Source organism: Helicoverpa zea, chromosome 16, assembly GCF_022581195.2.
Source record: "Helicoverpa zea isolate HzStark_Cry1AcR chromosome 16, ilHelZeax1.1, whole genome shotgun sequence".
Taxonomy (NCBI): domain Eukaryota; kingdom Metazoa; phylum Arthropoda; class Insecta; order Lepidoptera; family Noctuidae; genus Helicoverpa; species Helicoverpa zea.
In genome coordinates, this window is record NC_061467.1 from 9,398,898 (window position 1) to 9,416,503 (window position 17,606).

At 36.9% G+C, this 17,606-nt stretch overlaps 1 protein-coding gene across 1 annotated transcript in view; it reads left to right on the plus strand.

Moving 5' to 3' along the window:
• Window positions 1-17,606, plus strand: part of LOC124637803 (BMP and activin membrane-bound inhibitor homolog) — a 76,997-nt gene that overhangs the window by 37,302 nt on the left and 22,089 nt on the right. The window contains exon 2 of the mRNA XM_047174470.1: window positions 11,684-11,846. Coding sequence (XP_047030426.1) covers window positions 11,684-11,846 — 163 coding nt within the window. The remainder of the gene's footprint in view (window positions 1-11,683; window positions 11,847-17,606) is intronic.

The window sequence follows — 17,606 nt, forward strand, 5'->3', positions numbered from 1 at the left end:
TAGGTACAATATTTTTTACTCGACATCCTTTATTTAGCCTTCAAACTTGGGATCTGGTAGCTTCGCACTAGGTATTAAATGAATCATTATTATAAAAACAGAACAAAGTTGATGATAGAGCACCTAACCGCAAAAAATATACATTTTGTTATTAAAAATATCCTACAAGTACTATAATGACGCAAGTAATGATAAAGTCTCATAATGTATTGAAATTGCTCTATAATAGCGCTGTATAAAAATGAAGTATTTTGTGCAGAATATTACTGGGCTTATGATGTTATGCTACAAAGTTTATCATAAAAATAACTTTGCAATATGCACCTATTCAATGCTAAACTGCTAATCTATACATAAACTTCAAATATGTATGGGACCCCTACCTCACATTCCTAAAACGGTTAAACGGTCATCAATACAATCTCTCTTCCAAGGAAATTAAATAACTTAACTGTCTAGACTCCACGTACAATGTAACAAGTGACTGACTACGATTCGAAAGGAAAACGCAGCAATTTCTAAGAAATGACCTAACGAGACTCACGATAGTTATTGTTTTGCACAGGTCTCGCTGTTGAATTGCACAGGTTTGCACAGATTACACGGATCTGCCCGTCAGAACCGGTAAATGGTTGCCAGTTTAGTAATATCAGTCGTTAGCAGTTATTGATTTAGTCGGGCTTGGTAACGACTGCACTTATCGAACTTAAGAAGGGTTTGACACGTCTGTCTAAGAGTAGGCAAAAATACTTACCGTGTGTCTGCTATAATTGCGCAGAAAATAGGCACAATTTTGTATGACTTTTTTTAAGTTTTGATTCCAGAAATTCTGACAGCTTGCCCATAATTCAAATCAGGATAAATAAAAAGAAAATCTGATTAGTCTGAAATCTAATAAAACTACAAAACTCTTATTTATATTCTCTCTAATAGGAAAACATCGTAATGAGCTTGTTATAATCCCATATTTCATCGATATTATTGGTAATCGATTTGTCTGTGTATGCTATTCATTTACTCGCTCGCGTGTCATCCGTTTTCTTTAATTAGCATTTAGTTTTTACGATGGCGCTTCAATTGAGTTTGTAATTGTGCTAATAAATATCTGCTCTCTGACGGCTGTTTTCCGTTCCATATCGATGATTACTTGAACTTTAACTGAACTTTCCTCGTCAATGTTTCGTATACATGGCCTAGTTTATCGGTAATTATTTGTTCAGCATGAAGTTTGTGTATTCGAAGTTTCAGTATTTCTCCTGTAGGAACATGGATTTATTGCTGTCAGTCATGATGCATCCTCATCCTATTTTGCGGTTCACTTTCATCCTTACTCAACCGTCCGTATGTTATTAAAGTAATCATTGATTTGTTAAATAAAACAAATCTTCAAAAGCTCTTGCCCGGGGCGTTTCTGTCGGCACGACAACGGTCGTGTTCGGCGTCCCTTCGGCAAATAATCGTTTTGTCCGATAATTGCCGATTTCACCCGAACGCGGTCGGACCACAAAGCACCCCAATGATTGCGCAAGATTGCGCTACAATTTTCTTCGAGCAAACAGATACTTAACTTACGTGTGGAGACTGATTTCGTTTTGTTCCTTAATTTATTGGGGATTTCACGGTGATTGTGTTATGAGATTTTTGTGGCCAGTCACAACATTATTTAGTTAGCGAAACGTGAGACAACGCTGCTTTCGAACTAAAGCCATTGGGAGGAATTAATTAATTTGACACAGACTTAAAGCTTGCGTTTCGATCATGACAGTTCCGATACCATCTCAAATAAAACAAAGGAAAAAAAACACAAGAGTACTTTAATCGAAGGTTCTTAATTTGAAATGCCTCGCTGTTGGCAGTAAAAGTTATTAGTTAATAAAAACAATATTCGGTACTGGATCCCCGCCGTGTCCGTACTAGGGACCACACATCGCCGTCATCGGCGCCTCTCTTTGTGCCGTGTACACTGCACGTTTCACTTGGGATGCCGTACAAGGCATAAGAAGATAGAAAATGTTGAAGAAACGGGATTCATTGAATAATTTTTCATAGAACATAGCATTTTCTTCTGACCAACAAGCTCCATTAAAGTTAAAGCTTCATTAAATCTATTACTGACACTTTTTATCTAGTTGTCAAAAAAAGAGTCAGAAATAGATTTGAAGAAGCTTTAACTTTAATAGAGCTTTGTGTAACTGACGGTTAATCAGTTAAGTTTCCTTTAAAATTAACGAAATATTTATTCCAATTTGGCTCTGGCTGTCCTTTAAGGTTTACTTTATCTACATAAAAGTTACATGAATACAAATCGCTGTTTCACTCCCACTAATGAGTCCAATACCCGCTCCCGCTACCTCTCATCCCTCACACCAACCGATGCACTATCGCCTGTTTAAATATTAATACTTATATCCAAAGAGGTTGTTTGTTTCTACCGAGTGCCGGTAGTTACGTCTGTATGTTTGTACATATACTTGTGTACGTGTCTGGGCTAGTTAGCGGCCCAGACGCGCTTTTTATGGCCACCGCTGATTGTGTTAATTCGCTGTCGTTGAGAACTACTTTTGAGTAGTCTTGTTAGGAGATGACGTGGTCGACGAAAGCAAGGGCTGGTATTCTTGTATTTATTTGTATTCAAGCACGGATATTTAGGTTACAATTACGTGTATAAATAAGGAGTACTGTGAATTGCATATCTCAAGTCAAACAAAAGGTTAAAAAGTTTTCTAAGAAAAAGCAAAGCGTTAAGTCAATTAATCAGTCGGTATGTTAATTTAATTACACCGAGATAACATTCTAGAGGAAAGCAGCTATAAAACAACTGGTTTGCGATACGAACATTCTACTAAAAATGTTTACTAAATAATATTAGGTATGACCGTAATTCTACAGTTGCTAAGCGGATATTGGTGACGTGATCTGTCAGTTTGCAGGCTGTTAACCCACCTCGTTGGAGGACGACTTACGGCCTTGTGACGTCAGTAGAAAGTCTAGAATTTAAAATTGGAATAGCATTTCTTTTTTTAAATTTATAGCCTCCATGCTAGATAACTATTTTGAATATCGAATAGCTGTAAACATTCACCAATGTATGTTATTTGCACCTTCAAGCTACAGAAAGCTGATTAAAAAATTTACTTTTTAATCAAATAAAACAATAATTCACTTAGCTAATCTCCGTTGCTAGCTACATCAAATATATCAAAGCCTACGCAAGTTTTGATCAATTTGTCAAAAATTTATTAAGTATTAACATGGGAATTAAAATTACGAGAAACACCTTAAGCTTGCATTATAATAATCGAATTAATTATCGATTGTCACGTTCTTAACAAAACTTATAAACACTTATAAATAACATGTTTCAAAATATAACTGCATAACATGTGGCCAGCGACCTCTCATACCTGTACTTTTTTCACTCGAAAACTAAATAAATAGCTTTATTTACTAAGAAATAGAGTTCAAAATTCAACAACTTTATTTTCACGAACGGTAAAACAAGTTTGTAATTTTCTAATCTGCTATAAATAATGTTAAATTCCACAAAATATTACATTATGCTTCACTAAACGCACACGAAGTCTTAATAAATGAATTGTGAATACCGTTGATCAGTTTGTATGTGAAAATGTCGATATCAAATTTGTAATGAACGATTAATGATATCGATTTTTGCGATGATCGATTATTGTACAATGATCACGTTTTATTCGTACAAATTTATACAAGGTGACATGTGATTAATGATACATTGATTTAAAACGCTATTGGCCTTACTACAAAAACTTTAAACCCTGTTTTACACTTGTCTAATAAAATTTTGGCTGCAAAATGAACCATATGTCAACGTCATAATTTGACATTTTTTTAGACAAGGCATAAACTGACGTTTAAAAGTTTTTGTGGTAAGACGGTGTTTATTTATTCGTCTTATGCTGAATAATCTAGGTTACAAAATAGTTCTGAAGTTACTTTACCTTATTCCTAAATGAAATTATTTTAGAAACTTCATCATATCATATTTAATTTTAAGTACATAATTTTCAATTTTATAATATCACTACATAAAGCAAAGGAAAACGCATACTCCAATTGCAGAACAATACGTCAGCATTTAACTTCACTAATATAAATACTTACCTACTAATGCCACTCTCACACTGACCATCCTTACACAATAAATATCTTAGCCTCTAAGGTTCTCATATTACATATTCGTTACATTAAGTTCATCACCGCTTAAATAATGATCTCTTACACATTTGCATACACAGAGCATGCGCAATTGCCACGGCCGATCACCATGCATTCCTTTGAGCGCACCGCTAACTAAACTCAGCGTTTATAAACCATTATAAATAGACTTCAGTAATTTATGTAGTGTTCTGTTTAGTACTTAAATATCGCGTAAATGTTGTCGATAATCCCTTTCAGGCAGATTAAATTGTTCCGATAAAACGAAACTGTATTTGGTATCAAATGCAATGGTAGCGGTGTTTCTGTGTGTTGCGGTATTTTGCTGGTAGATTCTGGTATTAGAAAGTTTATAATCCGGCATTCCAAAAAAATGGTAGTGAATGTTATATGCAGTTCAATAGGTAGTCGTAAAATTTTACAGTTTAAAAACTGCTATTAAATGTCTTGGTATATAGGGTGATATACATTTTAATCGTCACTTCTCTCCAGGTACAAATAAAAATTGTCGTGACACATATATTTTAGACTCAGGTCTCCCTACTGTAAACGAAAATACATTTGTGCCAAGCAAACCAGTTGAGGCCATATTATATGCACATTTTACACTAGACTACTAAAACTCATCTAAATGATCATCTTCCAAATTCCAAAACACACAGGTGGCCCTTTCACCCGAACACAACTAATTTATAACGAGCAAACGTATAATTTTCACGAAAATCTACCTTCAAGATACAAAGCCAAATGTAATGTGATACGCGCCGTAAGTCATGTGTAACAGTTCGGTCGCTACTCTAGCTGAGACAAATGAAACTACCACAATGTGTAATAGTCACTACTATTTGTTGCTTCTGGATACTACGTTAATTATTTATACAAGAAGTTTTGGTATGAGGAAACATTGGGGTTAATTTGAGTCTCTTGTATCTGTCAGGAACGATGCTAATGAGTTCTATGATTCCGTTTATTTCATGACTAGCTTCTGCCAGCGGTTTCACCCGCATCCCGTGGGAACTACTTACTACGGATAAAAAGTAGCCTATAGCCTTCCTCGATAAATGGGCTATCTAACACTGAAAGAAATTTTCAAATCGGACCAGTAGTTCCTGAGATTAGCGCGTTCAAACAAACAAACTCTTCAGCTTTATAATATTAGTATAGATTCCAAATTTGAAGATAAGTGATCAAAAGGTCTTGCTGGATAGGCAAGGAAAACAACAGAATATACCTGTAAAAATACGCCCTATGACAAAGACCATTACATCAAGAACAGAGAAGATGCGCTTAGAATAGCTGATAACCCTACAAGATGAGGAAAACCCTAACTTAATATTAACTCTTAAACCATCATTATTTCTGATAATCCTGGCCATACCAACAGCATAATCCTTGATACAAGAAATAAACACCGCTGTATATTCAGATGTTGCTTCACCGTCATAAAATATACGGGCTAGTGCAAAAACCACGTCAAACCATGAAGTTGACATGTGTGGAATAACAAGCAGGACCATGAATCATTGTATGAACTAGTTGCTATGCCCCGTATGGTAATAAATCAGCTAATAGTAGGTACTGAATTTTATATGAGCGGAACGTTCAAATGCTTTGAAAAAGTTAATTGAGTTTGGTTAGTGATAGCAAAAAAATCTGAATACTAACTTACTCCGTTCAAGTTAGAGGTTTTGTCTTAGTTTGTAAATTAAAATATATAAAGCTTTTGTCAATTAATTTGGGCAAGATGGGACGTGTTATCGGATACATAAATCGTGAAATTCCACTGACAACAAACAGATGCAGCGGACCAGTCACTCAACTTTCAAAAGACGCCAAATTCTATCTCGAATGAAACCCATCGGCAAGTAGCGCGAATGATTAACGAGTGCAACTAGTAACGGTGTGAATTCCGTCTCTCAACACAGAACGCACGACCGCATTCCGGCCCCTACTTCTTTCTACCGAGCCACCGGCGATCCGGAGAAATTCTCCAAGCACATTCCATTTCAGATATGATATAATAACCCGTTACTCACATGTTTTGCTGAACCTAGGGCTTCCTCTATGTGACATCCATCAAGCAGGCTTTTAGCTGCATGTTCTTTGCCTTCCGCATTTGTGGTACCCAGCTGTCTAAGTGCTCTGACTGTTGTAATTATTATCTGGTACAGTTTAAAATTGGAGTGCCTCAACCATAGGGCTCGTCAGTTGACGCAAATTTCTGCTGACTGAATAATTGTAGTAAATCATAAAACAAGACCTCTAGAAATGTGGTCTGAGCTCCCTGTCAAAGACTGTTCGTGTTTCGTCAGTCCTCCCGCATAGCAATATTCCTGTCTTTCGTCTTGCTCTTAGCAAAACTAAAATCCATCAAGTAATCTCTGAGATTAGCCTAAACATACATTCAGCTGCAAACGTTGATTTTACGACGTGCGTTGTGTGGTAATTTCGCGAAATTCTCAGCTCTTGAGTTACAAATGTCTATGATTACCTCATAACTTCTGCGAACACAAATAGCCCTTTGATGTTCGTAAATGTTAAGGTAACAGCTGTTTACGAAGATTAGGAAGATGTGACTAAAGCCGCTGATATGCATAAATACATATCCAATATGCATAATTTATAACTTCGTGCGTACCACATTAGACGCTGCAATAATTTCTCATACACGCGAGCTCAAAACAAGAAATGTCTTGTTAAAACGTAAGATAACATCTCTCATATAGTTTTTTCACGATCTAATTAAATTGAAAGCGAAGCTCGGCTCGGATAAGTGCGGAATGCGGCCGCTGTTGAAATATTGATTAAGCTTTTTGTGTTACATTTCAATCTCGTCTTGCATTATGTGTAGCGAGTCAACGAACCGATCGCTCCCTACAGCGACGCTGAACATTTTCACACGTCAGTTTTAAAACAACAACGATGTTGCAACACGTAAAAACTTCACTTGTCACCTTACCACCTATGTCGCTAAACACCTGTCCAGAAATGTTGACACTGCGACAAACGTCCCGTGTTTACTCAATATATTGGAACGGTAAATCTCCAATGAAAACTTTTACGGTATGGAAATACACACAAAGAGTTGAAATGTTTACGGCGAGTCGGCACGCGTCCACCTAATGGGCTACCAGATGATTGAGAGCTGTTATGATTTAAGACGACAATCGTCCCGAGTCGAGGGCTCTAAACGATGAGCATTGTCGTTGTGACATTTACGTCGCCTACACAATTGAATCGAGGCATCGCGGCTATCGAAGCCCATTCGAAACGGATAAAGGTCTTGCGCGTGGTATCGATAAAGGAGAAAAAAGATCAGGTAGTCGGCCTTCTGTGGCCCATTGTGACTTAACGAGGCGATGAATACTCGGATTCAAAGGCGAACAGGTGGCACGTTACGCCTGTGTCGGCGCTAGCTTCGTTTTGCACTTTTAGGAGTTCGACGAACGCATTTCATTATTCAAATGTTATTCGAGTGGCGTGAAAGCGCCTCGATAACCTCGACGGCGGCGGGACGTGTACGGAATGACTGATAAACGTCGTACCTATACTTAGATCACGCATTACTATCGACCAATTGACATCTCTACAGCATTGTAATAGAGACTAGAAACGATATACGGCCGTCCGAAATCCGAGACCGATAGTCGAGCTCATTTCCATTATATTTATGCGAAAGCAACGCGGTCCCCAAGAGTTATTCTGAGCTAATGTTAATCGAATGACTCTATCGAATTACATCACCATGTTAACTCAACAAGGAACTAAACGTTATAATAAATGGTGTCAGGTGAATTGTATTTAGTAGTAAACATAAGAACGAGGGCCGGTGCGTCGGCTAACGTGCCAATGAGCAATTTTCCGAGGAAGTGATCTCGCGCGGGCTGCAACAGATAGGTCTTTGGCGCCGCGGACCGCTCTCTATAATAACGTTTGCATTTATTTATCGCCGGTTCGTCGACACTATTCGACGTGGTGTATCAAGGTACCGCTATCTCTGATAAAACGCTCTCTAAACCACCTTCAGAAGAGCGGGCTCTTCGGAAAGCTCGTGAATCTCTCGATTTGGAACGCGAGATTATCGGTGCGATTTGTCAAGGTGCAGCAGCATTAAGCGGCTTTAGAGGTTCGATCTCTGCACGAGATAGCTGAAGAAACGCTACTCGACCCACAGACAGGCCTCTCTCGACTCGCATTCCGATGGAAATTGCCCGCGGCCCGGCCAGATTACTGGCGCCGCATTGGATAATTACGCACCGACGAGGACATCCATTACGGAAGATAATTCAGCGAGTGCAATTAGAGGATGAGTCGTGATCCGATCGGGACCGCTGATGCAAAATGATAAACAGGACTCTTCTAATATAAATTAACCGAGACCATAGTTATTAAACTTCGCCTCGAGCGCCTGTTTAACATTCCACGCCACTGCAACAACTATACTTAAGAGGCTGACGGCGTGTTGCTATATTAATAGTCGTTGTATAGAGAATAGTTGTTAGCTGTGATGGCCGGGGCCCGTGCGGTCACATCAGAACACAAATCAAACGGTCCAAATTGACAGCCAATAAATAGTTTCAAATAGCGGACATTGGAATGCGACAACAAGGCCGCAAAGCAGCCTTGCTTTTTCCGCGTCATCCAATCAGCATAAAGCCTGTTATGTTAGCTCCAATCTGAATAGCAGAGAAACCGGCTGCGGCTCGCGCCACAATCATTATTAACGTAATAAAGTACTAGATAAAACGGAGTCGGACAGCGTGTGAACGTCAGGAGAAAGCCGTTGTCGCAACATTAGTTAAGCGCTATTACCATCAGATTCCCATTCGGCTGGTTTTAACAGAAACTGTATGTTTAATTACGTCTCCCAAGAGCGCATCTTCTCAGTCATAAACTTCTAATGCTTACTAATGATTACAATCTTACAACGAAGAGCTAATAAAAACTTTAAATCCGTCGAATTTTGGGATTATGAAAGTTATCGGTCCATCATTTTGATTCTAGTAAACACGAGATTATTAAACTATAAAACCGGTTCGTTTAGACCTTTGTAGATAAACTGACAGAAATAGCGGACTATTTCTGTTGAGAGTTTCACTATCTGAGCGGTAGATCTAAATTGAATCTCTGATCTGAAATGAGCGAAATGTACTGAAGAAATGGGCTTGGAACTTGATACTCCGAATAGACGTTTCGTTGCGACCATCTGTAATGAAATTGAAGGGACGTACTGGCAAACGAACCGGCGTTAAAGTTATCTTATTATAAAGATCTGTTTCACCGCAGCGGCGTCTCGCGACCAGAACATTTCAATCGCGATTTACCAAAACCGGCTCCCGTGTCGCGATGAAATCGCTCCGATGCTAAATATTTGCTCTTTTAAATAAGTCTTTATCGTAAATGCCTTCAGTAAAACTTCTGATGCAAAGGAACGGTTTCTAAATGCTTTTCCTGTTTGTTAGATCGGCTTTCACAAAAAGCTCATCTTTTAAGTGCATTCCACTTATTTCAAAGCATCCCAAAAATCCCCCCACGGTACTCAATTAGTGCAGCAAACAAAGAGGAAACTAGGAAATTAACACCTCGTTTGTAGCGCCACGTGACAGAGGGTGACCGATTACACCGGCCCTCCATAATGCTCGGGTGTCCAAACAAAATCTTGCAACCGTGAAGCACCGCTTTCTGAGTAAATGCACCGTGAAGAATTGGCGCCTATGCACTTAACAATTCCTATAAAGCTTTTACACATTGAAGAAAACCAAACTTGGGAAAAGATAAGAAGCACTTTCTTTTATCTTTGGATGCATCCTGCCTTCATGATCATTAGTAAAGCTATCTCGTTCTGGCCCCGCTTCATCCTTTTCTCTCACATCTCCGGAGGGCTATTTATCAATACCAAATAACATGCCGGGCTTTTGTTTATTTGTTTTTTATTTACCTTATCCTTCGTTGTTCTATTTATGCCGTCGTTTTTGACTCGAAATTGATTGTAAAGCCGGTCTAATGGTATTCGTCTAACATAATGTTCGATGCATTGATGGCTACTAATGAGAGGTGATGAGTTGTTTTAAGTGCAACAGAATTAATAATGAAATACCATTCTACAATTGAACTATAAAATTACCCATATCGTGAAACCTTAAGACAAACAACATTAAATTAACGACCATAATAGAATCTCGATTTCATAATAAATGCATGGCGCACTGCAAAGTGCAATTAATGGAAGCAATTCTGCGTGCAAAAGCTATTAAAGTTCGCTATTAAAAGTTTCCAATTTCCCCTGCTCAAAAGGTTTAGCTATTAACGGCGCGCAACTCTTTTGCTTTTTTACGTTGGTATTTTATTCTTTAATTGTTTTATTTATTGCGGCTTCGCATTCACCCGCGACTTCATCTGCCGGTTTGAGCACGAACGGAATTCTGCAATTTCTTTGTGAACTCGGAGACATTTGGCTCATTAAGTTTTTACTGGACTTTTTCAATCATTCAACGGCGACTTTTAGGGAATAATAAATCAGCTCATTTATTTCAATACATTAATGACCCCTTAAAACGTGATTAGCTGGACGTCGTCTCTTAGCATCGTTTTTATCGAGATTCTTAATCGATGTCCCGCCGATGCGCCTGGGCATCGGACAACTCACTAATCATTCAAATATTAGAGTTAAAAAATACACGATTCCGTGAACGAAAAAGATATCCTAAAGATGCCGGACATCAAGGGGGGTCTTCCTTAAGTTTTCCTCCGTTGTCGAGAGCAAATAAAGCGGCGTCCCTCTGAAATTAATTTTGTTTTGTTTCATCGTCTGGAGCCAAAGCATTTACATTGAATGCGGTCGGAGGCTGGCTGTTTGTGAGGATATTTATGTAGGGGCCCGTGGAGTATGACATGCGCATTATTCATACACGATACGCGCCACGAACCAGCTGTATGTTATTTTTACCGGTTCATCGGCTTGTCGTCGATGGGTTACCATTTTGAGATGAAAGGGAAGCTTTTTCTATTCCGTCAACTTTGGGATGATTCACCGCGATGGTTTCAGGAATACAGCAGTCGAAACATGATGTTAAAGAATTCCTTTGTTAGTGTTTGGTTTCTAAAAGCATGGATTGATGTATACTGCGTCTGAGACACTAAAATCTTATAATTTATAGGTAAGGACGTAGGCACGGCAAATCGTACGCCATCAAAGTTTACGACACCACAAGGCGCCATAGTGTCGATACTAGTGATTGGATACACTTATAATGCATTTCCTTTTGCATTCGCAATAACCGTTTCCTGTTTCAATTTATACGTTTACACTTAATATGTTTTCAATTTTATGTTTAGAGGAATTCTATTACACAATGTTTATGCGGTCCTTTTCACTTTCACTGTACTTAGACTTTGTAGAAACGCCTATACTTGTGACTAGTAAAAAAAAACAAATGAAATCCATGTAACCTGATCTTTGTTACAATCTAGATTATCTTTTTTATTCCAGATTCAAACGACGGTGACGCGGGAGTGAGATGTTACTGCAACACTGCGCAATGCGTGGGCACAGGCTACATGTGTCGGTCTGCGCGCAGCGGGGGTTGTTATAGCGAGCTGCCCAGGCGCACGCACCACGCGAGGCACGGATGCCTCCAGCATTTGGCTGATACGTAAGTATTTTGTCATTAATACTGGCTGGTTTTTGTTTACGACATTGTTTGTCAAAGTTAGGAATAGATTTGAAATTCAAATATTCAGTTGGAACGGAAAGCGGATTACGCAAATCTCTCGGTTGGGATGAGAGAACAAAGAAGAAGGAAGTAGTGGTTTTATCACAATTGTGCGCAAAATATTTACATTGTATGTAATACGATGGAAAATTCTAGATTTTGAATCATAATCTGTGTGCGCAGTACTCAGTAGCCTTGTCACTAAAACAGATAAGCTTGTTTTGGAACAATGTAAGGGTCATCTCCGGTCAAGTTTATAAAAAAATGTAATGATATCCATGATTTGATTGCAAAACACATAAAATTATAAACCCAGCTTGATATGAAATTAGCAACCAAGCAGCAAATTGAAGAACTTCAAACCTTATAACAAAATTAATTTTCAGTAATGTCGTAAATTGAATCCGAGATTCGTCCGTCGATTTCAACATTAAACATGATCTGTACGATAAAAAGCCAAAGGAACGCTCCAACAACATTCCTTAAGAGGGACAGGAGATTTTATCATTTCTAATTGCGATTCTAATTAGTATGCCGACCATCGCTTAAATGTCAACCCTTTACAAAAAGGTACGTCATTTAACAAATTGGACGTTTGAGCGCACCCGCGCAATGGTTGACCAAAATTTATTTGATGACTTTTAACTTGTATAAAATTACATTACACAAGCGACAAAGATCTGAGTAGTATTAATTTACCAGCTACTGTAATTTGCATACAAGTTTCACTTAAATAATTGTCAATTTGCTTTTGACTTGCCGTTGTATCTTAATCATTTATCTTGTGACTACTGTTAAGCTTGGCTACCAGTATTTTTTTAACAGCGGTCTTGTCTATATCTTCTACTATCTGATCGCAAATACTTGCCTTACCTTTTCTTTCAAATGTTCATCATTCGTTTCTATTGAAACATTCAGATTTCATATCTTTAATAACATTTATTTCATACTAATCATAAACTTCTTTGACCAATATCATCAATAACAATCTTAAGTCTATCTATTGACATTTTCCCATCTATTTATAAAGTAATTACGATAACTTACCTAAGATACAGCGGCACTGCCTTTTCGAATTTCATCGAGGAATTAATTATTATTCTTTTGTTAGTCATCATGTGAGGTGCATTGTCATCCATCAATCCTGCTTATCATGCTAGTGTATGGGCTCTCTCGTTGAGTACAAGTCTCTTCAATCAATTTGTCTTCAGTTTCGAAATGACTGCCGCTTTCATCATGATCATACCAACGTAACGACACAATTAGAGATTTATTAGAATGTGTTGACACTAATTTACGTTCAGTATCGTTATGAATAGATGATAGTCCTACCTACCGCTTTGATATTGAACATTGTTAAACCATATTATCTTTTAATTATTGAGATCAAAGAATCTTCATCTAACATCTCTACCACCTGTTCATAGAAATCGTAATTTACATCAATAAATGCTTCTATTTACTTAACAACAGTAGAACATTAAGTAATCGTCGTTTCTTTTTTATACGGCGCCGGCGCACGGTATGTTCACCTCGGTTTATTAATTATACCGGCGAAGGCATGCCGGACTCCTCTATGTTTTTATACACTGAAATTACCCGCTCAGTTGATTATCTTATTCGGATCGGCCCGGGCCGCGTTCACCGAACCGGTTTGAGTCTGCCGCATGCCCACTTTTATTTACTTTAAATAATTTTTGCTCCTTTTTGGCAATCTCTGCCATTATCTTCGCTAACGATCGCCGTGTCCGCTTCGTTAAGATTTCCATAGAATTCAAATTGATATTCGCTTATTTTATCGGTAATTAATTCTCGTTTGACTTGTTTATTGTGTATATAAAGTGCTGTTGAGTGATGTCGGTTTGATGTCCTCGTTTGTTCAGATAAGGGTGACTCTGCTGGGGTTGAGGCGCGGGTCAGGCTAGATAGTGCGGCGCGGGCGCCGACCCGGACTATTCAATACTTCCTACCCAAATCACACCGTATCATAAACCAATAAAGTTCAAATTTCATTGGGTTGACTGACAATCAAGAATGTCTCCTCTAGGCTTTGTTCTGAGAATCAGCTTTTTTACCGTCGATAAATGCTATCATCGATATCGGTATGGAACTATCTAGATGGGTCAATTGCATGTCAGTAATCTAGGCTCTTTGTATTTGATCTCAACTAGTTCTTTGTTTCAGCTATTTGTACTATTACAACAGATTATATTGTTATCTATTTCTAAACACGTCATTTGTACTTGTTTATTTATTTATTGTTTAAACTCTCGTTTGTTTACCACTTGCATAAACAACAGAGATTGATCGAGTTGGATTTTGAACTATGCTTACAATAACAATACTTCAAATTGCATAATAAGGATTATTTTAATTGCCAACTCTTACGCATATAAATTTTGTACATAATGTGAACTTTGGCATCGATCATATTCGACTGATGGAAAAATATACCATCACAGTTCTGAAACATCATGAAGTTATTTTAGCTAGGTATCTTTTAGAGAGGCAAAATCTTATGTGCAGCCAAAGTACTAACATACTTGCTGCATTCATTAAAAAAGAAAATCCGACCAAAAACAAGTCCACGATGCACCAGATTAAAACTTAATTGGCTTTCAACTGATTGTATTTATTTATAGTTTCACTCATTATATTTGCTCGGAACCTTATCTTCATGTTTTGTTTTAGTTGCTATCGGAATTCTGACTGCTAATTAGTTAACATTACAATCGTCTATTAACCAAGATTAATTTAATTGTGTTAATCATTTACACTTCTATTAGTTTTTTTTATCAACTAGTCTAGCTAGAGAGCGTGTAATGTATGTAGATGATATTCGCGTTGTAAAGGAAAGTGTTTAATTTATTCTTTGGATTAAAGTGTTATGGGCCCGCAAACGAGTAGCAGTAAACTAGGACTGCGGTTTTATCAGTTTTTTTATGCGGCAGTAACTTGTTGGAACATTTATGGAGTTACGATAGTCAGGTGCTCGAAGATGCAACAGATTACAGAATTGAGCAGTATTTGTAAAAAAATCAAGAAAAGATTTCTTTCCTTAGGTTTAGAGAATTTATTTTCGTTAACGCTACAGTCTCTCAATACTCTTCTGAAGTAAAACTAGGTTTTACAAGAAGAACATCTTGTGATGTTGTCTATCTATTGTTTTTCTTAACTTTTGTTTTATATCCCTTATAGACCCATCACGTATCAAAGCCAATACGTGATGTTTTGAAGAGGGATCAGATCAAAAACTGTCACTTATATCAACAACGTGTTTCAAGCTGTCACACTTTGCTGTGGTCTGTGGAACAATATGTATAATGTAAGGCAGACTTCAAATTCTAAATAAATTCTGAAATCTGAATCTTTCTGTTCACGCAGATAAAGTCACGGACAACGTGAGTGACTAAATAAAGCTTGTCGTTGAGGACTAATTAGATTTTAAGATCCGTATAATTAAAATAAATAGAAACAAACAAACAGGTTTTTGAGCATGAATTTAGACGGATTTTTGTAGAGCAAGATTGTGACTTTAGAAACGATAGATTGTGAGATTTTGGCAGATAGAGGAATATAGAAAATCATGCATACCGTTAAAAAAAGACCTACCGGGTCCATATTGTTTCTAATATATTGTTTAAACTTTATAAAAATACCACCTGTATTACATATGGAACTGTTAGAAACCGGTCTAGGAAACTCTTTTTAAAAAAAAAGGAAACACTTTTACTGAAATTACACCAACACAATTTATTTCAATTATTACAATATTATCGCGAGTGCAATAGGCAAGTGCACGGGATGGAGGCTTGAAGACAACTAAGGATGAGTGGGATGGATGCATGAGGAGTAATGTGTCAGCATTCTGATGGAATTGCAGCATAAGCTGTTGGGTCAGCCAGAAGGGGTGCATTGGAAGGGTATAACAGCCCCCCGATTAAGAGGAAACTTATGGGTGGAAAGGTAAGTTGACGATGAAAGAAGGAAGTTCCAGATCGAGAAGGGTTCTTCAGGTCATTCGGAGTCGAGGAGCAGGGATGTCTTCAGGATCAGGGCATGACATCTCTATGGTGCTATCAGGTTTGGGCTTACATCTAGAAGTTTTAAATGCTTTAAAATAGTAATACAATTTATATAATATAGCAATAGCTATTACTAAACTTATTATAATAGTAACATAAGAATAGAAATTACCGTAAAGGACAATATGAGGTTTCTCGATAATTTCATCAAGATTTGTTTTAATTTGGTCAGTTATTTTATTATAATTTGACAGAAGTGAATCTAGATTATTAACGTTTTTTAAGTTAACATAAGGAACCTTTATATTGTCTTTTTGGTAAGTAGTAGCACTACAACAAGTATCGTTGATTAAATCGAAGTGTAATATTATTGGTTTTGTTTTAATTACTAAACTATGTTGAGGTATCAACTTATTATCTTTACAATAGGCAATACAATGTTCTGGTATAGTTAATATTCCAGTACCATGGATAGAAAACTCAGATAAGTCTTGATTATTACATTCTATTGTGAGTTTTGAATTTTGGCTTATTACATATATCCATTGGTTTCTACGTAGTTTATGAAAGGTTTCAAAATTACCGTTTACGAATTTAGTGTTACAAATATGTGGGACAGAAGTCAATGCTTTAGAAATAATCTCACTTTCGCATATAGGGACTGCAGATGTGGAATACACACTAGGTGTTTCACAGATATAATATTGCGTATTTATAACTTTACAGGAGCTAAGTGAGTCTATTTTGCAATAAGATGACTTATCTTTAGTTATACCTATATATTTCGTGGATGGTATTATCGTTGAGTATAGTGTGCTATTTACATCATTAAGCTCAATAGGGTAAGGTATAGTGTTATATAGATCAAATTCCTTTACGTTCACTAAAGGTATTTGTAATACAAATATTATTTTGTTATTTGTATAATAGCTGGATACATCAGATATGTTTTCTATGATGTGGATGTTATCTAAGATTAGGGGTACAGGTAATTGCTTAGAACTAGGTAGAAATCTATAATTATCAACAAGATCTGCAAAGAGTTGTTTAGGAGTAATAATAGATGGGTATAATATATTAGACTTACTAAACATAATAGCACTAATAATATCTTCTAATTTAAATGATAATGTTAACATAGTACTTTCCAAAATATCTGATAATCCTGATATCTTAGATCTCATTAATAGCTTATCTGTTGCTAAAGTGATGTTAATTATATCCTGGTTTAAGGTATCGATAGCATGGTTTAAACTGGCTTCATTTGAACTAATTTGGTCAATTATTTCTTTCAGAGACGTTAATGTAGATTTTGTAACTAATATACTATCTTTCATCAAAGTTGCTAACTTAGTTTGATCATTTTCTAAGGTTTTAATGGCATCGCTGTATTTTATAGCGTCTTCTTCATCCATATTACCAAACAGTTGTTTAATAACAGAACCGATTCCAGCAAACCAAGCTGATCTTTTATTAGATTTGGACATGAGGTGAGATATAGAATCGAAATCTCTTACTATATCATAATAACGGGATGACAATGGTTGAAACAGATAATGACATTCGCTTTCATAATATGCATTACTTTGTTTACATAGATATTTTGAAGTTCCTAGAACGTCTCTTATGTTATCTAGATGTGGTTGGATAAAAGATATATCTATTGGAATAATAA